This window comes from Varroa jacobsoni, unplaced genomic scaffold (genome assembly GCF_002532875.2).
Source record: "Varroa jacobsoni isolate VJ856 unplaced genomic scaffold, vjacob_1.0 scaffold_1348, whole genome shotgun sequence".
Classification (NCBI taxonomy): Eukaryota; Metazoa; Arthropoda; class Arachnida; order Mesostigmata; family Varroidae; genus Varroa; species Varroa jacobsoni.
Window position 1 is genome coordinate 14,353 of NW_019214250.1, and position 24,894 is coordinate 39,246.

The following is a 24,894-nucleotide window of genomic DNA, read 5'->3' on the forward strand; positions in this document are numbered from 1 at the left end:
GACGCTAAAATTCGCGTACGAGAGTTCTGCTCTTGAAGATTTCTGAAACACCGTTGGGGGTGGGTGTACGTTGTCGGTTCAAGCTCTTCTGAAGAAGCGTTGTGTAAAGTTTCTCTGAATAGAACCATAAAATACTTGTGATATTTACTTTCGCTACAAGAACGTCGTAAAGACCGATAAATCCTGCCATTCGTAATGGAATCGTCAGCGTAACATTTGAAGAAATCTATGTCGTGGCTGTTTGTTTACGTTGAGCATTTTTGTCTTAGTTGTTTCGATATTGCTGTTGTTGTTATGTTATGTTCTGAAGCATTGGGAACCTAAAAAGTTAACGGTGGTAAGTGGAAGTGCTAACAGAACAAAGCTCATAGTGGGAAATTTCTATTCACCCTCGTATAACGAGATCGTTATGTCATGCCGAAGCATTGTAGACCGACAAAGACACGATCCAACCAAGTTCTGTGTCACACGTAAAGAAAACGATCCAAGAATATTGGTCTATATTTGTTAGAGGAACAATGCTAGACATCATTGTATCTTCATACTGTTCATGCGAACAACAGACTGTAAACTTTACTCAATCACTGACATCCCATCCGAAGACTAGCCCTCGCCTCTATGTCTATTTATGCCCAATCGGTTGACTTGTTAGATGCATGCTTATATCAACGACGGTTTGTGCCTTTACATCTGTAACCTTTTGTTTATGTACTTATTCAGTATTGATCGTTTCGATTAGATGTGCTAGCTGTAATATAGACGGTAATCATTTATTGCATTGCTACCTACCCGGCTGGTCGTGATTAAAAAAAATCGACCGTTTCGACACGGGACCCATTTGGAAATTGTCACACGATGCGACATATATATATATAGACCACATGCGTGCCGATGGCATATAAGCGGATCATATTTCTGAATCAAGGATACATATAACAATGGCCGTTGAATCTGTCCTGATCTATCCGAGGGTGCGTCGCGATGACAAAAAAAAAGAAGACGCTCCAAGGTTCGCTTATTGCAGCAGGAATTGTTAGGTAATGGGGTAAACCATCAACAAGAAGATTTATTTTTAAGAAATCTACCCCGCTTACTGAGACTCCAGGGCTGAAAGCGAATCGATGACAGCGTTATGAAGAAGTTCAATTAACTTCGATTCAAGGGAACATATTTGCAAACGGCTTTAAAACCTGACATTACCCCACTTGTGTCGAGCCTTAAACATGAGAAAACGATTAATATTATCCAGCTGGACTCATGCTAACTGGATGTTGGCAAATACGGATATTTAACTCGCGAGTTCGTGACTCATAGATCAAGCTTGCAGCCACCTATACTTCGTGACCATTTGAACCTTCCTTTTGCTGCCATAAACATATAACCCCGTAAAACATAGGGGGTCGACTACCTAAAAAAAAAGTGATTTTTCAATAATATAGATAGCCATAAAGAGATGTGCAAATCATTGTCTGTTGAAAGCCAACTTCCGAGCTAATTGAACTCAATTGTGCCTCTATGCATTTTAGAAAGCCACTTATTCGTCAATAAATTAAAAAAATCACACGTTGAGCTAAAATTTCGGTGACTATAGCAAGTAATTGAGCCTTTAACAGACGTCTGTATCATTAGTTTTCTTTTACTAATTCACCCAGCCATTCTATGTAAGTTCACTTACATCCAATGATGTACAATAATATGTTTATTTGCAAATTGTGCAGATTTGAATATATGCAGACGACAGCATATAGTGGTACTCATATCATGTACGATCATGCGTGTGTCTGAACGTTTCAGGCAGCGAAGCCGCAGCTCCTCTGCCCCGACCTCAGGCTCTAATTCAGCCATCATTGTCTGATCTTCCAACGGTAACTGTACGAGGTTTCCTGAACTTCCGGACAACTGTCGATGGGACCGTAATTGTTTTCACTCCGTCGTCTGAGACGCCTCAACAGAATCAGCCGAACGAGCCGATAGGTAAAAGAACAGAGCATTCAGTTAATGTTATTTCTAATATATGTGTAGTTATCGGTCTTGTTGTCCAACGGTGCGATCCATTTTCGGTCGATTCGAACGCAAAGGGAAAGTTCAATCTATAATATACTGTGTAATTTATAATAATGTCTATGTAAATTATACGCAAATAGGCCATAGGTGAATGACGTTTGCCCATTTTTACCGGCGACATGAATAAGAATTTGCGCTTGCAAATTATAAGACCTACTATGACATTATTAACCCAGTGCCCTCTAGCGGGTTTTGCCACTGAGTAATGACAGTGAGTTTAATAGCGCATACGCCCATAGAGAAAATACCACAGCCCTGTTTTAGTTGCATATCTCTTTCAAAATACGTTTCTCGTAGGATGAAACGTCGTCCCATAGTCCCGTTGCCCTTTGCCCTTTGCTTACGTATGCGTATCGTTGAGGTTGTTATGAGTAGACTATTTTATGCTTGTGATAACTTGTTAGCTGATGTATTTGCCTAATAATTTTAGGGATACATCGCGAGTTCGAGCATACATACATACGCCTGCCTTGCTGTTGACAGCCAGCCATATGATGGAGCACTTAACGGCTATGCCGAGTCCAGACACCTAGAGGCCTTTTATCTTGTAGGGTTATCATATTCTTCAACGAGTGCTTCATAGTATTTTTTTTTCGTTTGCACGTAAAAGAGAACAAAGTGCTCATCAATTTTTGCTTAATAGAAAAATGTACTTAACTCCCTTATTTTTGTTCATTACTTATCAACGTTGAGCAAATTTTGCTACGTAAAGCTTGACATAAATTTCAAATACCTTTTTTTCGCGATTTGCTAGTCTAGTTCTGAAAGGAAAATCGATCGTTCGCAGCGGCAGGGACTAAAGTATGTGATTGAATTGCTATATAGGCAAGCGTTGTCCTTAAAGGAAACTTTTTTTGCAGTTAGCAAGTTTCTCTGTAGTCGAACCATCGAGTCTATCATCCACTGAATTTAGATTCGCTCAGAAATTCAGAATAAACAACACTGCACGTTGAGTGCATAATTTGTTTGACCTTAAGCCTTCGTCTGCCTAGTAAGTGAAGGCCGTAAAAGGCCGTGTAACACAAATGAATAATAATCATGTTATATAGTCATGCTAGCTTTAATCATCTTGTTACTCATAGGTATTGTTCAAATTCAATTACGCATGTATCCTTCGATATCTTATATGCTCTCCATGTCCCAGTAGTTGAAATAGTGATGGGGTGCTAACCTTTTTTCTTGTCGCCTACGCCATTACAGCTCCTACAAAGACGGCGCAGATACAGATTAGTCCAGAATCGACAGTACTTAAGCCAGGCACACCAAAAGACTCCTCACTTGACAAGACACAGGACTTCCAAGACCTTTCGCAGGCAAACAAAGTATTCGGCTTTGAGATCGAACCCGATGATGTCGACGGTACCGTCAGGTAAGACAAAGAATTAATAAAATTGATATATATATATATATATATATATGAATCGACAAGTGCTTGACATCTAATAAGAACTGGAGCCTGACCATTTGAATGGACTATCATAACCTCTATAGAACTATTGAAGTTTTTTATATTATGCAATTATTTTTAGTTGACCATATGATCCTTAGTACTGTTTCTGCTTTCGTTAGTCGGAAAAGCTGTCAACATTTCTTATACGAAAGACACCGTGAAAAGCTCGCACTTTATTGACTGGTCTGAATATAATCTAACATTATATAGATGAATTATTGTTGGAATTTCAACACGATACATCTGTTTCAATAGTACAGGAACAGTAAACTTGAATATCTCCTACATTATGTTGCAGTGGTTTAATGTTTAACAGGTAAATCTAAATGAGAGTGCTATACTTTAAACACAATTCGGTTAGTTTTATTAACGAAACGAATTTATCTACTTTTTTATCGTCTATCACTATGACCAAAATAACCCCCTGTGTTGCTACAATTCTAAACGAACAACCGTCGGACCCATGTTGTCTTCATCCGTTCGATAGTAGTTTCGAACCTACACACGCTCACTCTATACCAACTTGAATAAAGACTGGCTAGCCTTTTTGGATTATTTTGGGGTAGAGCTGCCAGCGCTGTCAGTTGTGGGGCATATGAACCTGCTTTTTGATCATGCCTATCAAGGTAGCCTTATCGCTGTAGCCGGCAAGAGTTCCGAGAAGGGATCCTATTGCGCCTCCGTACCCCCTACTATGTGAATAAGTGCAGCAAGAAAAGTTAAGAAGAATTAAGCTTAGGGTCCGTTCTCGGTTTCTTATATGTGCTTTAATACATGCGTCAGATTCTGGTGACCCAAAAAACCTTGTAGATAATTCGTAGAATTTGTGCTTAGAGTATTTATTGTTGATCGATAACATTTCTGATGTTCCAGGACTATTGGTCAAAATTCAACCAAGATTCTAATTGTAGCTTCAAACAAAGTTTTGAAAAAAAATCTTTTTAAAAATGTATAGTCTCATATAAAAGGCCGTTCCAAATTGAAAAAAGCCCACAACAGATAGACCTTCCGTAATTTACTCTAACGGATTACGTTTGATAGAACTTTTTTTTTACCCTTACTATGATCATATAATTAACCAACAGTACCTTTATCCATTAGTAACATAAGGTTTGATAATGTTATTTTTGTACAATGAGGATTTATGGGACTATCGTTATCATCTAAAAGAAGATCGTAGCAAAAGTTTTTTTTTGTACCACGCCCTATGCACGTTGCCAAATGAGATTGGTAGTTTGCGAACAATTTCAATGATCAAGAAGCTCTATAACTGATGGTAAAATTTTAATTTTAAACAATTCCAATACAATAAGTGCACACCCATCCAGGGTTAGTGAATGGTTTTTACCTCGACACACATAGATTTTTCGAACGCACGTTAGGTTATACCTGAAAACCATACTGTTGCCCAACGTACGTTGCACATCCGACGTGACAAGCTGACACGTTTTAAGGTTGGGTTTTGGATAGGTTTTACAATAGTAGTTTTTAGTTACAAGACACAGGCATTACTCATACAGGTTATATTCCTCTAAGAGCTTGAAAAAAACCAGAAGAAGCTGCCAGTGAAACGTAATTCTCGGCCGGTCTCAATAAGTAATTAAATAAACAATATTCGTTTTCTGTATGAAAGAGGTATTCCCACCGATATTTTTACGAGGACATCTGTTGCAAAAAAATATCAGTATAATATTTTTTTAACTGTAGATCCTTTAGTTGTTGGTCAATTTCCGGCGGGCCGCCATGTGCTATGGCTTTTATAGAGAGTAATATATATATTTTTTAGGTATGATGTGTTTAGTAAAACATGGATCGATTTTGTTTTCCTTATAGCTACCCATATCTTAAATGTGGAAGGCCAATAGGTTTTGATAAAGGCCGAATTCTACCACTAATTAAGTCCTCCTAGTAGGATTAAAACTCGACAAACGTAGATTTATTTACTTAAAACGGAGTTTTGGGCTTCTGCTCTCTCCAGTAATCTGCCGATAGATGTCTCACTTTTCTCAAGGGATCATGATGTGTCTAGACGGGCATTTAGGCGCTCTAATGTGATTTTTTATATGCACACAAGCCAATTTTTTAATTTATACCACATGTTATTGTCAATACGGCTTCATCAGGTTACCTTTCTAAGACTAATTATATCAGTCCGTGTCGTGCGTTTACTTATTACTTTGATATCCATTACACTGCACTTTGTTGCAATATATTGAAAATACTTACGATAACGAAGACCAAAAAGCGGTTGTATAGAAGGGACTCTGCGTATTCTGAGACGATGTTAGTCCACTGGGGACACCTTTTTATTCGACAAAAGCTTTTAGTTAAGAATCTAGACATCCTAGATCTACAAAAGTCAAAATATAATTATATTGCCGTCACCGGCAGATAAACCAACAAATCTGCAAACTGAAAAGTAAAGCAAGACCTACTACCCATAAACCTGATCTATCGATTTGTAATGTATACATGAAAATGAATTCCATTCAACTAAATACCCTAATGCGACCGAAGGCCAGATCACTATTATTATCTTTGACTCATAAGAGGGATCCTGTTTCTTCTCGGAATCCTTTTTCTTTTCAGTTCCGCGGCGCCCACGGTTCCCCCGGTGAGTAAAAAGACCTCGTCGACTGCGGCAATCTTCCCTGTGAAGACAACGAGTGCACCAACTACCCCTAAGGCCACTACCCCGAAGACAACCACCCCTAAACCGACTACCCCTAAGCCTACGACAAAAGCCACCACCCTAAAGCCGACGACAAAAACGCCTCCTAAGACAACCCTCGTTACAAAACCCACTCTTAAAGGAGCGACCCCGAAGGACGCGAAAATCTCACAAAGTAACGTCCCAGTTACTCGTATTGTTGAAACAACCGCCTCTTCTGCGCTATACCCAACCGGTAATGTCCCTTACATTCAAACAGACGAACTCGACAAACACGGTTATTATTAGTCTTTCCTTAATATTTTGTATGCACTGTAGTCCTATGTAGAACTGTTTGTTTATGACTCGTAGTATATGTATTCGACCCTCGCAGGACGTCCATCGAAACTATGGGTCGTAGCTTTATCAATTAAAAGCCGGCATACATTAAGCCTATGTTATACAGATTGTCCGTATTCAACCCATAGTAAAGCATCCTATTAAGGCTCAGAATAGATTAGCCTACGGTAAAAAGACGTTAACGTGAATTTTATTGACAAGTTCTAAACGAATCAGGCTTTTTGAATCATTCGAGTTCTGTAAAATCAGAATGAAATACCTCTGAATTCCGGAAGTAGCTTGTATACGGCATCCCATTGAAATGAAGCTATAGTAACTGCAGTGTGATTTTTCGTGCGTGGAACGTTGCCAAGCTTTGTATGATCTCGGACTAATCACGCAGGTTGCTAGTTACCTACTAGTTACTAGTTAGATGGTGCAGCGGTAACGTGTTTACCTATTGAACTTTTAGACACGTGGGATAGTCTATGTCGGAACACAACCGGGAAGACGCCGGGCGCAAACACGTTTTGTTCCGTGTTACGATGGACCAGCTTCCTAAGGACGTGTTATCAAAAGTATAGGTTGAAACACTAATAAGCATCTCCTATGTTCCAATGGACTGCGACGAAAAGTGTTAGTTTTATAAGGTTTTTCTAGTTCGGAGATAAATTAGTAAGCCATGAATATTGCCAAGCTGCTAAGATAGAACCTGTCGTTACGGGGAGAAATAACTTTTGTTGTTGAACAGTATCTACACACTGTTAAATTATTATTAGAAATCAACAAAATCTAGATAACAGCTATCAATAAATTAAAGGATAGCCCAAAAAATACTAAACTCAAAAAAAAAGGCTACTAAACTAAAAACAAAGGCTCTCTATTGATATGACAATATAGCAGTACTATGTACTGGGTTCGAAAAGTCGGTTGCTTAGTCAGTACCGTAAATATAGGTAAGAAGAGCATCGAAATGTGGCTGTATTGAAATGGGCCTTCTGCAGTGGGAAGCCTAGCTCATCGCGCTTTAGTTAGTTATTATTTATTCCTGGACACCCGGTACGCGCACAGCTTTTATTAGGGCGCTATGGTGTCGATGTATATGACACGTGTGAATGCATGTGGTGTTCATAGTTCTTTATAGTAAACCTATATAATAAAATCGACTGTTTTGTGATGAGTGGGCCATAGCATTAACAACTTCTTTGTCTGGTCGTAATCATCCCTCACGTACAGTTCCGATAAGCCTGTCTGGATGATTGCTCTCTGGCCTTCGTCCGGTGATTCGCTCAAATTACCAAGTAGTCTTTCTCTGCTGTCTGGCAACTTGTATATAACTCATCTAGAACATTTAAAAAAAACATGCAAAACATCTGTACACCTCTCATGTCGAAAAGGCTGCCAAAGCTTCCTACACTTCCGTCAGTATCACCTGTTGCATCACATACTGTCATTGTGGAGGTAGCAACGCTTTGTTAATGTTCATTTTTACAGGAAAACAAAAAAAAACTTGCCGGATTCGCGGTAAATTACAGAAACAGGTAACTTTTTCCTTGTGGAGGCTCTCGGTAATCTTGTTTTTATGAAGGCTTCACAAAATAAATGACACGTTATTCTTATAACACTTATCACGGGGGAAACTTGGTTTTTCGCATTACCACTCTGCCTTCCTGTTAGTTAATTTTCGATTTTTTTTTTAATTTTGAGAGCGCGAAGAAATCTGTTTTCTTTCAACTGTCTTTCTAACAGGCTGGCTCTTCACTTACTTAATACTACGGATTATATTGTGGACGCTAGTGCCTCTCTTTGGGTTGGTCCTCTGGCGGCCTGGCTATTCTCGCTATGAGTAGTACTCCTCTTGTCGTTGGGAGTTCCTTCGCAAGCCTGCCACCTTTAGTACAATATGCACAACTATCTTTTAAAATTCCTTAATCTGTCTGTGGAAACTATCATCTCCCGACCCTTTTAGGTCACCTTTCGTTGTAGAGGAACAAGAAAGGCCTTTGCTTCTTTTGACCGAAATCCTGCATGGGAGACGGCTTAGCATCATTATTTACCGCTTTTAAGTTGAGTTTAATTACTCTTGTTCGATCCAGCTTTGTGATACGTCCCTACCCTCTTAGTCAACATGGCGCAGATAGCTTACTTGTTTATTGGAATTCTAGGTTTTATTTAACTAACTGTACAAAATACTGAACGACGCGAAGGATCAGTTGTAAGCCTGCCATCCACCATTCGTTAAAATTTCGCAAATCATAGATGGAACTGAATTTCAAGCACCAGTAAAAACAAACACCATACGAAATATACCAGCAGTACCAGCCGCCTATTAAGTGCGCTCAGGCGCTCAAGAACATTTCGAAACAGCGTTAAAGCGCGCCATTTACCTCGAAGATACCATTGGTGAAATGCAGCAAGAAAAGGAAGGTGGCATATCATTCTTTTATGTAGATATGAATTTCGAGAAGGACACGGTGCGTGCAACAGGGAATTTAATTTACTTCACATACGAGACTGGTATATATATATATATATATATATATATATATATATATATAATGCGTTAAGCGTTGCGATAACATGAAAATATAGTATTTCTGTGCAAGTTTTCTGTGACGAATTCCCTCTGTGTTCCGTAAAATTTTCATATTTTATAGCAAAAGCTACCTTCTCCTTGCGATTAGTGCCTTATTTCACATACGAGTGTGCCTGCAACTTCATTTAAACTTCTATGTTTGTTTCGTGCTGAAGTTGTGCAATGACTCATTGCGATCGTAGTGAGACCTGCATTTGGGCCTGTCGTAGGCATTTTCGTAAGATATAAGCAGGTAGATGAGCATAATCATGATGGCGTTTCAAATGAATATTAAGACGGAAAAAGAGTAAATGGAATTTTCATCATCTTCTTTTGCCGAGCTTCAAGGTTATTATAAATCTGTAGAAAAACACCGCAGACTCCATTTAAATACAGCGTTATAGTACAACCATCAGTTCTGAAAGAAGAAGAAAAGATCGTCAAAGGTCTCAGCTTGGGTATCTAGTAAGTTCTTGTTGAAGGATACGTCAAAGTTCTGTTTTTCTCGTAAATTGTTACGTTGATTAGCTTGCCTAAGAGCCACAGTAAAAATGTAAAAGAATGGTTTGAAGAAGTTGTGCTGACAAACAAACGAAGTTCAGGCTTGCGCAACAGCCGTAGAATTTCTTGTAATTGCTATGTACCTTATATAATTTTTTTGACTAAATCTAATTTTCTATTAAATTTTCTAAAGGTTGTCATACCATACACTTAATCGTAGGAACTAAAAACAATTATTCCCTGAATAGTCTGTGTAATTTTCGGTCAAAGGGAGACATGGAAAGCAAACAACTGAGAGAGCAATAGACTATTTGGCGTTGCCTTGAGATGACAGAGACACAGGCCGATTAGCAGTTACAGAAATATGTGTTTTAGCGCTAGGAGACATCTTGAATAGAGAAGAAAAGCACGAAAAACAAGTTGATCTATTGTCTAAATCGCTAATGATTTATGACCTCAAGCCGTAGACAGATAGATAGTATTCGTTAAGCTTGCATACAAACCAAATGTCCTTATAGCAAACCTTTATGGTCATTAGTCTCTCCTTCGTAGTATGCTTAGGGCAAACGCCCAGCATTGAAAGACAGGATTACAAAAAAAAAAGAAAAAAAAAAAATGTCAAACATTGTTTAAATCAAGTTCGAATATTTAACGATACTAAAATGTATAACTTTTATGAAGTTATTATTTGTGCTGAGAATGCTAAAGCAACCGATATGCGTTATACCGCTCGCCACTGATCTGTTCATCAAATGTCTCTCTGATACGTTTCTCTGAACTGTATTGAACTGAAGAAAATCGGCGTAAGGATTGTATATTGGTACGTCCCATACTTCATCAACTTAACAATTCAATGAATAAGACACTCGAACCTCGTTTAAAGCAGCCTTCAAATTTACAAAAATAATTGCAATAACACGTGCGACTTTTCATACGTGGATCCACTGATTAATCCATCCGTTTGTCGTTTTTGCCTCCTATGGATTTTGCTTTTTCTCTTAAATGAGACTGAATCAACTCCTTTTATCGACACAATGGCCATCAGAACCTAATAAAGTAAGTGGCCAGTTATTGTCAAGCTTTCACGTAGAATCGTCAAACAACGCTGGGCTTACGAGGGTTAATACGTCTCGTGAGAACAATTCACATCGATTCAATTCACTGATTAGTGGCGCATATCGACCCCCTGGAGCTTTCGGATCACGTTTAGTTCCGCACTCCTGTGTAGTGTTAATGCCCTTTTATTATGCAGCGGCCATGTATTTGAGTATTTTAGGTTAGGCTAGTAGCTACAAGATAGGCGTGTAGTCTGTGTTAGGTCGTTGCAGAAGAATGAAGCCCCCTGTCAAGTATTATACAGAAAAAAATTTAAGACAGTGAATCGTTTGCAAAACTGTGATAAAATAAGTCACGAGTTACATCGCTGTGAAGTAAGGTATAACTTCACAACGGGATGCGTTATTAACGGGTGCGTCGTAACGATTCATAATAGTCTTACTTCGTTACCAATATTACCGTACACATAATAATAGATTGTTGTTGTAACGTTCAACACTACTTAAAGTAAGTTACCGCCACCGCTAATTTTCAGTGGTAATTCTTTTTACCAGTCTGCATTACGTTGCTTCTTGATTGATATATGTGTCCGATTGTTATGATTGAAACATCATCTTGTTTCAGTCTATTTTGCCTATAAACATTGGCATTTAAGAGCGATCAAACCTAAAGCGGAACAAGATAGCACATTCACAAAGCCATTGAACATCTTTCTCTGTGTGATATCATTTTAATAAGCGTTTCTCTTTCGACTTTCTCGGCCCACTCTGTACGCTTTTTCTTTTTACCTAAGTTATTAATTTCTTAAAAGCTCTGGAAGTAACTTTTGTTCAGCTCGCCTGAATAATAGCTCTAAACCTGACTTACAATTACGTTTTTTACGAAAATAGTACTGGACGACTTTCGTCGGCAGTCGACGATTGTCTGTCATTGCCCTAAGCGTGCGATAACCATACTGCCATGTTAACAACGGCCTAGTTTATAACAAGCTAGCAAGTTTAGCCTCGAATCCTGCCACTTGCTTAGAAGCTGAAAAGGACAAATGCCCTTTCTACAAATCGAGTCGGCTATATTTAGTTACAATAAAGTGGCTGTCGGACGCTGCGACGAGGCTAGACCGTCCCGACGTTTGCTGCTGTCAGTATAAGTGTACCAAATTTACCGTTGTGTGAAATAGATCGCTGACCTTCTTATCAAAAGTATGGGTTTTACCTACTATCTGAGCTCGTCGATTCATATACATCTGTCTCTAGAGTCTATTCTTTTCACTTGAATTTTCAACATTTCACGTTGCAGTACGTCACAATCTTTCGTTCGTGCACGTCGTTTTAATACGTTTCGCCCGATCACTTCGGTCGCTGCGTACTCACAGACGTCAGACGTTCGTTGAAGCTGCACTTCGTCCTCTGCCATTGATAATTGCTTTTCTCTTGTTCTCATTCGTATGGGCCCGGATTTTTATTATTAGTACAACAGGCCGGTTGGAAGGAGTAGCATGTTATCGGATTACCAGGCCAAATTCCCCCTTTACCTGTGAGCATGATTTCTTATTTCCGATTATTCTTTCCAGTTAACCTGCATATGAATGTATACATGGCGTTATTTCAAATTACAAACAGTAGTATCGATCCCTAACATAATTACTTTAAGCATAAACCTCTAGGACTCTCGCCTCGTCCTATTCGACCGGTAAGCATCTAGTCAAAATTTATCAAATTTCATTTTCTAGCATAACGTTTTTGTTATGTTTAACGAGAATGGAAGTAAAACTTAACTCTTGAATACGATAAAAGTGATGACAGACAACCTCTTATAATCTATCGTTCGGTTTATCAAGCCCCTAGTTCAGGGGGGGGGGGGGATCGGTTATTACGTGCTGTAATGTGAACAAAAAACAAAAAAAAAAAAAGAAAAAAACGCAAATATTCGTCATCAACGTTAACCCATACCAAGAGAAACCTGTTGCTGTACTTGTCGTCGTGTACCGTACTGTAATGTTTTTTTTGAACACTTACGTATCATGCACCTGTGCCGTTGATCCAGCACATAGTATAGTCAGTTGCCTCTTGCCCAGCTATCGCCCGCGTCAGGAAGCCCTCCCTTTCAAAGTGTCTGAGCAATTTACAGGAAATTAGATTAAGCCCGTCTGATAGAATAGGAAATCGGTCCACAGCGAATGACATAGAGCATTTAGATACGTTCGAGACGCTGCATCTTGTTATAGAGCATAGGCGCGTAAGGATTCTGTTTATGCTCAATTTTCCTTTCTAAGCCTCACCAAAGGCTCGTGGTTATTCGGCCACTTTTTCGTTTCTGCACGTAAGATTTCGATACATTAATCACTTCTCCGGACCAGTGCTAGCTCTATTGATCGAACCCGTTCTTCTTCCGGTCTGAGAGCTGTATACATGTTTCGTTTAGCAATGTTTCGATGAAATCTATTAGGTACTTATACCAGCATGATCACATTGTTCATCTACCAGTCTATTATCAAAGTCTCAAGTAGTACTTAATCAAAGCAATTTCGGTCGTAATTAGGTGTATATTAGAATCAGCGACCGCTATTGGACTGTTTAATTCTATCCTTAAGCATTTGTATTTGCTACTCGGTGCCAATTTATCGGCTATCGGTTCCAAACGGGGCGGGTGTTCTTCTGCTTCAACACTATTAAAGCCCCTATTGATTTCGACATGCTTTTTCTGTCTTTTCCAGATCAGCGTAGTAACTTTAGGACACTTCTTCTGGCTGCTTTTACCACTAGTCCATACGAACCTGAAATAATTATTTCACGTTACCTAAGGCTCGTTTTATGTTTATATACTTGTTTGTTTTTCTATATCCTAGTTTTCCGAACACTACAAGACGTGTCTTTCACTGATAAACGTTTTGCCCTATCTTCTAATTTTTCTGAGCCACTTTGACCTGCCTATTCGGTTTTTTCAATAGCAAATCCTTTTCTTCTCCAATATGCCCTTCTCGTCTTCTCCTGGTTAAAATACATGATGGGCTAAGAATAATTATACAGTGGGTAATGACATGAGTCTACGCTTAAAAAAAATCAGCTTTTGTGTAAAAAATATTTTCCCATTGAGTATGACTCGACTTGACTCTCAAGCGTACTTTTTCGAACCCCAAATATTATTTCTTAATTTTGTACTCATATCATTCGCTCTTGTAGGTCTATTCCTGCCCCACGCTATGTACGTAGATTTACGTCGTGTTAACGTCGCGCACAACAGAAGTTTCCTTGCTTGCTCGCCCGGACCTTGCCCGCTTGTCCTTTCGCTGTTGGTTACCCAAAAAAAAACTCGTCGCTGGAATGTATTTTGATGTTTGAAACTTTTTTTGTTTTGAATATACGTATTTCTGGGCTATCCCTATGGTAGGATCCGCTCGCTACAAAGGTGCGTCGTAGACTTTGCGTTCCTTGAAGACCTAACATACAGCCTACGTACACAAAATCTATATGCGTTGTGCGTATCGTGACCTCGATAGCCTGACTGCGTTTGATATAAAATTGTGTCAAGACTTTGAGAATCTCTATAAGGGCGTACCAATCTAGTGTTTAGTTGCTCCCCCTAATCGGGTTTGCAGATTGAAATGGTCATGTCTGTACGCGTTGGATCACGCGTTAATTTCATCGATGGTCTTTGATAAAGTGCTTGCAGTGATCCTTTACGTTGTTACCCCAAAAAACACTCAAAAAGGCTTTATCTGCTTGTATATATCGCCTATCGATTAGCAATGGAAAATCTATTGAAGCTTGACCGGATTTATGTTGACGTAACGCCAATTAACCAAAGAGGGGTACGACAGGTTATTTAGGGTCCTAAAAGACAATCTCTTAGAAATAAAGTATCTAATTTAAGTGGATTTTCTAGCCGAAGTACGGTACCAAATACAGATGGGAGAAGTGATTAGCATTTTTATTTCAATGATTCTATAACTTGACCAATGACCACGACCTCAGCGGAGACACTAATTCCGTAAAGATCTGTGTCTGCGTGGTACAAGCGAGCTTCCACTTAAGATGTCTTCCTAAATATAATCGCCGTAGTATTTATCGTCGTGCTATACTTTCTTTTGCTGTCCAACTGTAAATAGGCTTCCTTCCACCTAAATCACTTCGCCGCCAATAACTCTTCGAAAGCGAGATAAACGCTTTCACACAGCATTTTAAACAGGAAAAAAAATAGAAAATTTTATTCCGGGAGTCTAGCGTCGCTGTTGATGTTGAGACTTCGGCAAATTGTCAGGTTTATCCAAGCAATTTCTCCCTCGATGAGGGATGGTTCTGTTGGAAAGTGCCTTACGTAGGTTATGCGTAAACTTGCCTGAGCATTCGATGGAATTCGCTGAAACTTCGAGCACGCGTTCGAGTGAGAACCGTAGTAGTAGCAGGGACACATGTGAGTATGTTTTCAATTTTCGAGGGTAGAACACCATAATCTGCAGTGAAAAATGTCGGACCCGCTACCACACATCACTCTGTTGTCTAGGGTGAGTTCTTCGAAGCTAAATACCGAAAATCAAGCGTTACAGAGCTGTTATTATCGTGGGTGCAGGTCTCTGTACCGCATCCTTCATGCGATGAAGCTCGAGGCAATTTAGAAACTGTCACCCTTGATGTCGTTTTAATAACGTGGCCTGTTTTTCCACTCGCTATCTTAAGAGCAGACAGCTGAAAGAGCAGCTTACCTCAGATTTACCAAATACTATCGACAGTCTTTTTTGTGTCGATTTGTGTTGCAAGTTGAGGTAGGCTGATAACTGCCGGAGGTGGTAAGTCCGAGAAATTCATAATTACCCATTACTCGTTTCAATGTCAGAAAAAAAATTTAGTAAAAGCAAAATTTCAGTCAACCTAAATAACGATTTAAAAACTATCGCCTGATTTGACTTAAGCCGGCTAACGATTAATAATGCTTGTTACAAAAAAAAAAGATATGCTGGCCTGATGTAGCAGAAGCCTTACTATATCGAGTCATACTATATACCATGCCAATGTCAGGCCGACATCACGGCCTTTTCGTCGCGCTGAAGAAGATTATGGCATGCTAAGGAATATTTTAGCAACGATACGTGCCTATGACACTTAGCACTGCCAATACCAGACGCGTCTTAATCTTCATCATTTCAAATTTTAAACAATATTCGTTTAGAGGGTTCTAAGAAGGGCATAAAATAAGCGAAAAATCCGGACAGAACAACGAATCGCTCTTGAGTCCCGTTTGGTTTACCTGAAGGAGTTGTTGGCTCAAGCGATGCGGGCAACTCAGCTTCAATGAAGACGCTAACAAAGTAACAGCGGGGCCGCCCTCGATGACGCCCACCCGCGGCTGACTCTAAATAGAAATGCTATTTTTATTACGAATGAATAGAAATGAAAAAGACGAATAGACGACTAGCACAGTTTGGGTGACTGAGTTTATTAGCATCGTATGGTATCGAAGAAGTATCCAAACGAAAAACAAAGCCATGATTCATGGATGTTGTAGCAAGCAAGCATCGACGGTATGGCTAGACACCAGGCGTGAATAAGAATATACCGGAAGAAGATTCGGTGCCCGTTGATTGGACAATCTATTAGACCGGATCAGCAAACCAATCAAGCTAACCTATGTTTAAGCCATTGCTCAAAGCCGTACTTGAGTGATTTATTATTTATGTGAAATCGGATTAAACATGAGTTGGCTTCAACAAAAGCGTTACTATAAAATATTCGTCATCTTTGTTCATTTGTTATAAGGTATCCACATAGTGTTGCCAGTTTACGGGTTCAATTTAGACATCGTGGAATCGTACGCTTCCAAACAAAACACAGTCTTCAACCTTCTTCAACCACTTGAAACGTTTGACACGACCTGTGTTGATCTGAAGAAAAAACCTACACGCAGGAGTGAACGAAAGTGAAACCGAATAGAACGGAATCATGCGCTTAAGAAGACTATGAATCAATTATCGACCTGACGATGTAAGTTCATGGAGTACAAATTATTTCCTTGAATTTTTCCTTGAAGCCAAAAACTTCTGATAGAAGTTTTTGGCTTGACATATATTACATAAGACATAAAGAGACATATGTAGACATAAAAAATTGCGCGAGGTACTCGTTATTTTACTTCCGTGCATGTCTAGGTAGGTTTAACGGCATCATAGCTAACGTGGAGTATAGGTATGGCCTATGTAATTTCTCCTTTGAGGTCCTTAGTATTTTTCATAACGATAACATTCCGGCCATCGTTTCACCAAAATAGTGTGACTTTGAAGAGATTCAATTGGCGCCTGGCTATACAATGAAAGACAGCAAAAGATCCAGTTAATATTCCATTAGAGCGTAAAAAGTATTGAGATAATAGAATAAGTATATTGGGATAATACTATTTTCGTCTGCGAAATAGCTTAAGGCTTGCCCTGTTAGTATATCACCAAATGAGTATGTCATATATTTATGTACTAGAAGTGGGCCGCAGAAACTATTTTTTGTTGGCCGTCTAACTATTGACCGAACTGAGATAAAAGCTATATATAGCTTTTTTTATGTTGTGATTGACGTCAAAATTGTATTTTTGCACAGAAAACCGTGGTCAGCAGAGTTCTTAAATACATAGTCGCTGACGCCAGGAGAATGGTTTCAGATAATAATGATTAGTTTTGGTAAAATTATCTTGCACAATAGAGATATGGCGCTGTGCGCTTGTAGCATATATACATCGATTATTTACATATCCTAATTTAAGGACCTCGTTCGCATGGTGAATGAGGTTCACAGTCGTGAACCGATAATTAATGTTTTGCTACAGTTTTCAAGACCTAATTAGTAGTATTCTGCGAATTTCTTATGGCATATTGCGTATCTAATGACCTTTAGTAAAAATAACGAGGAGTTAATAACGAGGAATAATAATGAGGAGTCTCTCAAACGGTGAATGCGAACTTCAATAATAGTACTGTAAAAATACATTTATTTATAATAATTAGTGTTTCAACGAAGCAAGCGATGGCCCATTCTGTTGCAGCAGCATCCTGACAACTGCCGAAGACGGCAAGATGAGGAACTGCCTGACTTATTTAGTTGCTTGGTCTGTCTTTGAAGGCACAATGGACGCGCACCTATGAGCTGACGCACAAAGCCCGCTATCACGTCTTTTATAACATAGCACACTTCGTAAAAAAAAGAGCATTACTACGTTACGCCAGCGTTATGGCAATACAATCCTGGCCATAGATAACATGACGTAACATAGAAGTACCCTTTATGGGCAGACCTGTTCGAGACATAATCGCTAGACAAGATTTAGTATTGCGGAACTGAAATGACTAATGGAACATTTTTGAGTTGTCTACTTTATTTAGAATTATTTATTTCAACGATGGCTTATCAGAAAGGACAACGACGACTGAGCATAAATCGCGGGGGTAACATCAAATAAGCCGAGCGTTAGGCACACGTCCTTCTACAACGGCACTATTCTTCATTTAACCTACTCTTATAAACAGTCGAAAGAGAATAACAGACGACACAGGGGGGGGGGGGGTATGCATGGACTGAATCGTTCTTTTTGTCAACTCCGTTTCCGGATGTCAATGTAAAAGATCGCTAAGAACCTCCCATTAGTCATCAACGGAACTTCACTATAGTGATAGTTATGGCTTGGCTGCAACAAGACATCCGTAAACAATAGGCCAGCTTTTACTGGTCACGTTACTTCCGAACATTAACCCCACAAATTCAGCGTGCGTGGCGATGCATAGCTCAGGGTCATTTTTTCTTACGTATAAATCCAAACTGTGCACGGAACCTCCGATGATTCCAGACGAGTTGAACGTAGTTAGTCGAAACATTCCTCTGCTAAACGGTTATCCCCCATAGTTTTTCTTGTTCCTAACTTGATCAATGACCCACCAGATTAACATGATCATTGCTGCCGCATTACCCATTGTTTGCCACCCAAGCCCAGCAAGGTCCCTTTCATCTTATTTGCTCCATTCAACGGCGGTAATTTTTCGTTGCCACAAAGCTACGGTCTGTTCCCAGCGGGCTTGCCTTCCTGCTCCGTTTTTCTTCTACGGAGACAGCTGCTTACAGAACCGCCCGCCACCACTGGCTCAAACGGTGAAACCAGTTGTCAAACCATTTCACCCTGTTTAAGGTGGTAACGGTAAAAGAAAAAAGTGGCAGTTTCCATTTCCTAGAACTATAGACGACGTAGACGCAATTACAACGAACGAGCAGAAGAGGGAGAAACTAAAGAATAACGGTAACCACGGCAGCTGCAATCGATCCAGGGATTCCACCACCGCCACTGGGGGTCGCTGGGCCACAACGACAGATGTCTGAAGACCTTTTGGTTGGTTTTTTGTTGTTAGTTGAGCAGTGGCGCTTGAATCTGACCTGACGAGTGGTTTTCGGCTTAGACTGGCTGGCATAGTCGACTGCCACTTAGACCGATGCTATCGCGGTATCGGAGCGGGGGCGCGGGTCACGCTGGTTTTGTCTGGAGGTCCGGAGAAACGACAGTGGCTCAAGTAAAGCGTTTGGCAGTGTGCAGAGCTGCGCGTGCCAGGGCGTCTCAGTTAATAGTGAAGACCGCAGACGTCGTTGTTAAGTCGAGCCGAAAGGCGAAGAATCGAAACGCGAACATAGCTTTCGTAGCTGAACGTTGAGTGAATACTGAAGTGAAGTTACCGAAGTGAGCATTGGCAGTAATTACAGCGATAGTCGTATCAGCGGAAAGTGCGCGCATCCGCTCTCTCTGTGAAAATTCTTCTATTTTGCCAAACAGTATGCAGCGTTTGCATCGGTAGCGGTGGAGTGTTCTTCATCTGCTAATTGTAGCAATCGTTTGAATAAACGTTGTGATGGTTAGTGGCCTATTCGATAAGCAAGATCTCTCTAACCAGTCTCATAAGCAAATCTCGCGGTAAATATAAGAGGCAAAAGTGGGAGTGTACACGAGAGTGCGCTTTGGTGATTCCCTCTTTGAGGATTACACTTACTCAACGCATTGAAACTACGAACTGCATCGATGCAGGTGTTGCCAAGGTTGACAGCTCTGCCATCGAGCGGACGTCTGAGCAGGTTTTTCTGTACGTAGTTCCTATTGTGTCTGTTTGAATAAGCATTGTTTCTATTAAAACCCTAATCCTGGGATGTTGCATTGCATTATCTACTACGCGGCACAAAGAACCCTATTCCAGGTTAAAGGCATCAGACCTGCCCGCCATTGTTCTCGATATAGGAGTCTGACATCTTTACGATGCGATGAAAGCCATATATAGCTATAAAATAGAGTGACATTTCAATCCAGCAAGCCAGAGGCAACGTGCTGAACATTTTCTAGTGTGTGCCAGTTATCATTAAAAAACATGAATTTACGAGCGAGTCTGGTGTTTTCCATTAAAAAGACGATTTTGAGGCGAAAGCCTTGCACAACTGTAAATAAATATCATATATGGATGTTTAGCAATGAAAATTGTACATAGGGCAGTGCACTTTTATATGATACGAGGTGTATAGTATGTGCGTACTAGAAAGGCATCTTTTATGATTCTTAGCTCGAATGTGAGCGATGTTTTACAACTGTGTCGTTAAGTTCGAGGTGCTATAACTCTGAACTATGGCGTAACACTTTGTCTCTATATGATCTCATACTGGCATTGATATAGCTTAGACAAAGGCTTCTTTGCCTGTCGTAATACAACCATCACAAAGAGTATTCGAGGATAAAACTGACAAATAACTATCTAAGCTATTATAAGCAATATATATTATATAATATATATTATACCTACTAGTAGAGGCGTTTTAGTCGCTAGCAGAAATGTTGTACGAAAAAATCACGACCCGGTAACTTGAATATTGTACGACATCTACGGTAATTCGTTGACGGCATATTGAAAATATTCAACCTGGATCAAAACTGGCGCTGGATGAAGCTATTTCCTTGATCGTGTTGTTAACCCTAACTAACTTTAGCCTTCTATTTGGCTACGAGTGCCCTTCGGAAAGAAGATCTATCTTCGGACAGCTGTTGTCACTGCCCAGTTATTTCTGATCGTTCGTTGCAGAATCGCAAGAAAACGGATTGTAGGTCGCAAATGCCTCGCATCCCCGACTAGACGAAACTTCCTGCCCGATGAAAACTACTACATTAATTGTTTCATTTTAACTTTCTGTATTAACTTCGTCAGAAAAAAGATTCATGTATTTCGTTTGATGATGACGACGACGATGTCGGGACGTGAAGGCTACTATGCGATAACAGCAGTAAGCCAATTGACATTTAAGCTTCTAGGCTTTCCTGCCCTACAGATGGGTCGCAGGTGGTACTTTCATATGATGAAGACTCGTGATAGTCTTTCGCAAACGTTGTTCGCATGTCTCTTCTAGATCGGAAACGTCTGTTAGAACTCATAAAAACTTTCGCTGGTTTGCGGAATGCACGGTCTCTGATTTCATTTTATATATTTATTTGCAAACTTTAGCAGAACTTATATTAATTGTCGATGCCGTGTAACAGTATGTGCGTTAAGAAGTGTCTGATCGGAACTTCTAAAAGATAATATTCCCAGCGGTCCATTGAAATAAATGTTATAATATAGACACTTAAGATAGGAGCCTTAAGCAAAATATATAGGTGCTTTGCAGCAGTTCAGGTGATACGGGACACATGGTTCGCTAGTAATAAAGTATTTATATTGTATTTATTTACGCGTCTATTGAGAAGCTAGTGTCCCTAAATCTAATTATCTTTAAATATATCGAACCATCGAAATAATACCACGTCTATACATCTAAACTTGCCGACTCGCTATTGAAAATACGGTACAAATATGCAATGCAAAATAGTCATTTACAAGATAGAACATTATAATTTCTACAGATTATAATTCTTTTTAAATAAGTAAGTAGCTGATTTCTGCCTTTTACCACATTAACATTACTGAGGTGCTGTGGAAATTCTAGCCCCAATTGTTAATGTCAATAAAACAAGCTGATTCGTTCAATACCATTGGTTTAGGTTTGGCCTTCCTCTTAGGATCTCAGCAAGTCTCTGTTTTTAGGACCGTTTTATTGGGCTTCTGGTACTTTCGTTCTCGTTGTTGATAGTGTTGTTGTATTTTCTTTGCCGTATTCACGTAACGTATTTTGCGTAATAAGTCAAAACAATACAATTTTAATGTTAACCAGGGCAAGCCTCTGCTTGCCGCGAAGAAGTCATAACTAATACGTTTTACTGCCGTGTTGAGCTGATGTTTTAGCTCATTTTAAAGATACGGAACGCCTCGATGGTACAAGGGCAGAGTGAAACGGATAATATATTCCTCAAGTGTCGCTATACTGTCATACGAAAGCCAGCCATTTTTTAACTTCTTAGCAGCGCTTAAGACCGGCGCATTATCTTCCTATGACCTGGCTTTCTTGACTTCGTCTACCGCCTATACAACCTTCTCTAATAGCTGGTAGCAGGGCAGACTTAAAAGATGGCTCTCAATGTTGAACATCGGCGAGCATATATATATGTTTCTCACAATGGCCCTGACAAAGCCAAGCAGGGATATAGCATTGTTCGGCCATATTTGAAATGAATTATCGATGTAACAATGACATCAAGGAATTGTTGGGGTGTTGTCGTTCTTATTGTTGTAAGAAGAAACAAAATATGGAAATCAAACCCTAATGGGGTAACATTTTGCTTTTCTATCATTTTTTTGTTGTTATTCGTATTCTGATTCGATCCAACCGGGGGGTGCCTCCCTAAAATCGATAGAATAGCTTTAGCTAATTTCGGAAATCGATAAGCCTGTACTGCATCTCGTTCGAGGAATACCCTGCCTGCTTGTACAGCGTCTCAAACTGGAGAGTTTCGATCCGCGCGCTGTCGAGGACGGTTGCAGTTTATCGTAGGACTTGTGGATTGATTTGGATAGGATTCCACAGGCCGTGTGACAGATCGCGGCTTTCGTCTAAATAATAAGTAGCAAAAGAGTGTTTCTTCGACTTGAAGATTTTTGTCGGAGTGTCACATGGAAATTTTAGGTCATAGGTCAACTCGGTAATGCATATAGACATGCGACAAAGGGATGAGGGCTCCGTATTAACATCTTTTGTATATCATAAATATATTTAAGTCTGATATAATTATTAAGTAACTACTGCCACACAAACCTTTGAGCTCATTAACCGTGTCCAGCAATTATGTAATGTATAATTTTCATGCCGAAAAATGCATGCCGTTTGCATCCGCTGCATGATTGGGATTATGTTGCAATATGCCAGGTGATATACTTTAATATATTCCCATATAGACTTGAAGTAAATCTGCAGGGCAGGAATCATCTTGTTGCACATGGTTTGTTCTTGTGACATGTGTTTATAGTCATTTGTAGGTGGTGTTGGGGGATGAAGTGGCGCGTTTTTACGGTAATTGCTGTTTTTTGGGTTTTGACAAGATATACAAGGGTGATAGTTTTCACAATAGCAAACACTCTTCGTGAGATCGGCTCGAGAAATGCCCGAACTAAAGTTGAGTAATTAACGCGGCATCGATAGACGCTAATAAGGTATCGCTAAGCGAAATTTAGCAAACTTCTGAAAATAGAAACAATGAAACTTTTCTGTGCAAGAGTGAAACGCGCCTGTATTAGGACCAAGGTGCGCCTACATAGTGTCGCCGCGGTGAAGTTCCGTGAAGGCCGTTTCTAGAGCGAGAAGCTGTTTCGTTTGACGCAGCATTCGACATGGACCGTAAATTCTTTGCTAGCTTACGATAAAATAAGTATTAAGCATCGTAATAGATGACTGCTTCTGTACTTATACATGAACACGCTCGCGCTGAAGTTCGTATTGTAGCTAGCCTATCTGCGGAACTGAACCGAGATTGGCTGGTCACATGTCATAACTAAGCTGCTACACCGCAAATGCGGATTGTTATTTTGACAAAAATAAGTTAGCATCAGTCGAGTCCATCGAGCTCGATGCCATAATTGAGAAGTTTTATCAAAATGACTTGGATTTTCATACGATCTTTGCAATTGAAACTGTAATCAAATAATGTAGAAAAAAAAAATTTTCAATAGTTTTTTTGTGCTATGTTTGCCAGTCCAATAGTACGTTCATTGTAAAGTTGAAAAAAAACTATACATATTCCATGTACGTAGGCTGCACGAGTCGTTCGGGTAATAGTCATTCTTTGTTAGGCTATTTACAAGTAAAGAATGACGCGCATATGACTGCGTAAATTCATCTGCCAAGTAAAAGCTAAATGTCTCCGACGCTTTGTCGAGGTACTAGGCTTCACCCCCCGTTGTTTTCACCTACATATATAAATATAGTTGTTAATAATTAAAAAAAAAAAAACAAATAAATGCCCTACAATTGTGCTTTGTTCATCTTGGAACCCATGGAAAAGTATGATTTCCTCAACACGGACAATGGGCGATTTGGTGAAAGGTAATGTTTCATTGTCATACCACATCGTAGAAGTAGTAGTCCCTTTCATAAACGCAAGCGGGATGATGCAAGCTTTGTGTGTGTGTGTCATGGTTAGATAGTCCGCTTTACAATACGGGAATCATCTATAAAGGGAACCGATGACGAATGTTCATCAAATACAATACACCTGTTTTGCCCATTATGAGGAAGTATAGCAATGCATGGTGTTCAATGCAGAGCTGGTGTCTGTAGAGGATGTTCTATCGTTTGATTCATCACAGTGGACAGGATGGAATAGCTTTAGTAAATGATGCGACAATGCCAGCAATAAAGGTCAATTCTAACACGATTCACTGCGTTTTATAACGAAGAGTTGGCTGTTGGCCCTAGCTAACGGATGGATTAGAATATAGCGAGCTTTACACTTGATGCTACTACTACTGCCTGAGTTGCTTCAAATAGCGGGCCCCTCACGGTACAAAGCTAGTCGTACGTCTATTCCTCATAACCTACGTTACGTGTCTTCAAGTTTGGCTGATAAACGGATAATGACGTCGATGACTTAACTGCGATTCCTGAAACAACTGTAAACGAGCTATCGATCACATTCGCTGCGCGTCAGTTAAAGGCCTAGTTGGCGAACTAGGTTTGCATGCACATAACGTCAAAGGGCCTAGTAAGATACCTCTCTAATTCTTCTAGTGTATCAACTTGATGACCTAGAGTTCTATATTAAGATACAGTATTGAATTGTGTCTTTGTACCGAATAAACGTTGCCGTAAGTAAATGAATCGGTTCTAGAACTGGTCGAGAACCAAT

The 24,894-nt window shown here is 39.7% G+C and overlaps 1 protein-coding gene across 1 annotated transcript in view; it reads left to right on the forward strand.

Annotated features, from left to right (window-relative positions):
* Nucleotides 1-981: 981 nt before the first annotated feature.
* LOC111269056 (uncharacterized) overlaps nucleotides 982-24,894 on the forward strand; it is a 77,244-nt gene continuing 53,331 nt past the window's right edge. The window contains exons 1-4 of the mRNA XM_022848376.2: nucleotides 982-1,009; nucleotides 1,795-1,974; nucleotides 3,265-3,433; nucleotides 6,104-6,420. Coding sequence (XP_022704111.2) covers nucleotides 982-1,009; nucleotides 1,795-1,974; nucleotides 3,265-3,433; nucleotides 6,104-6,420 — 694 coding nt within the window. The remainder of the gene's footprint in view (nucleotides 1,010-1,794; nucleotides 1,975-3,264; nucleotides 3,434-6,103; nucleotides 6,421-24,894) is intronic.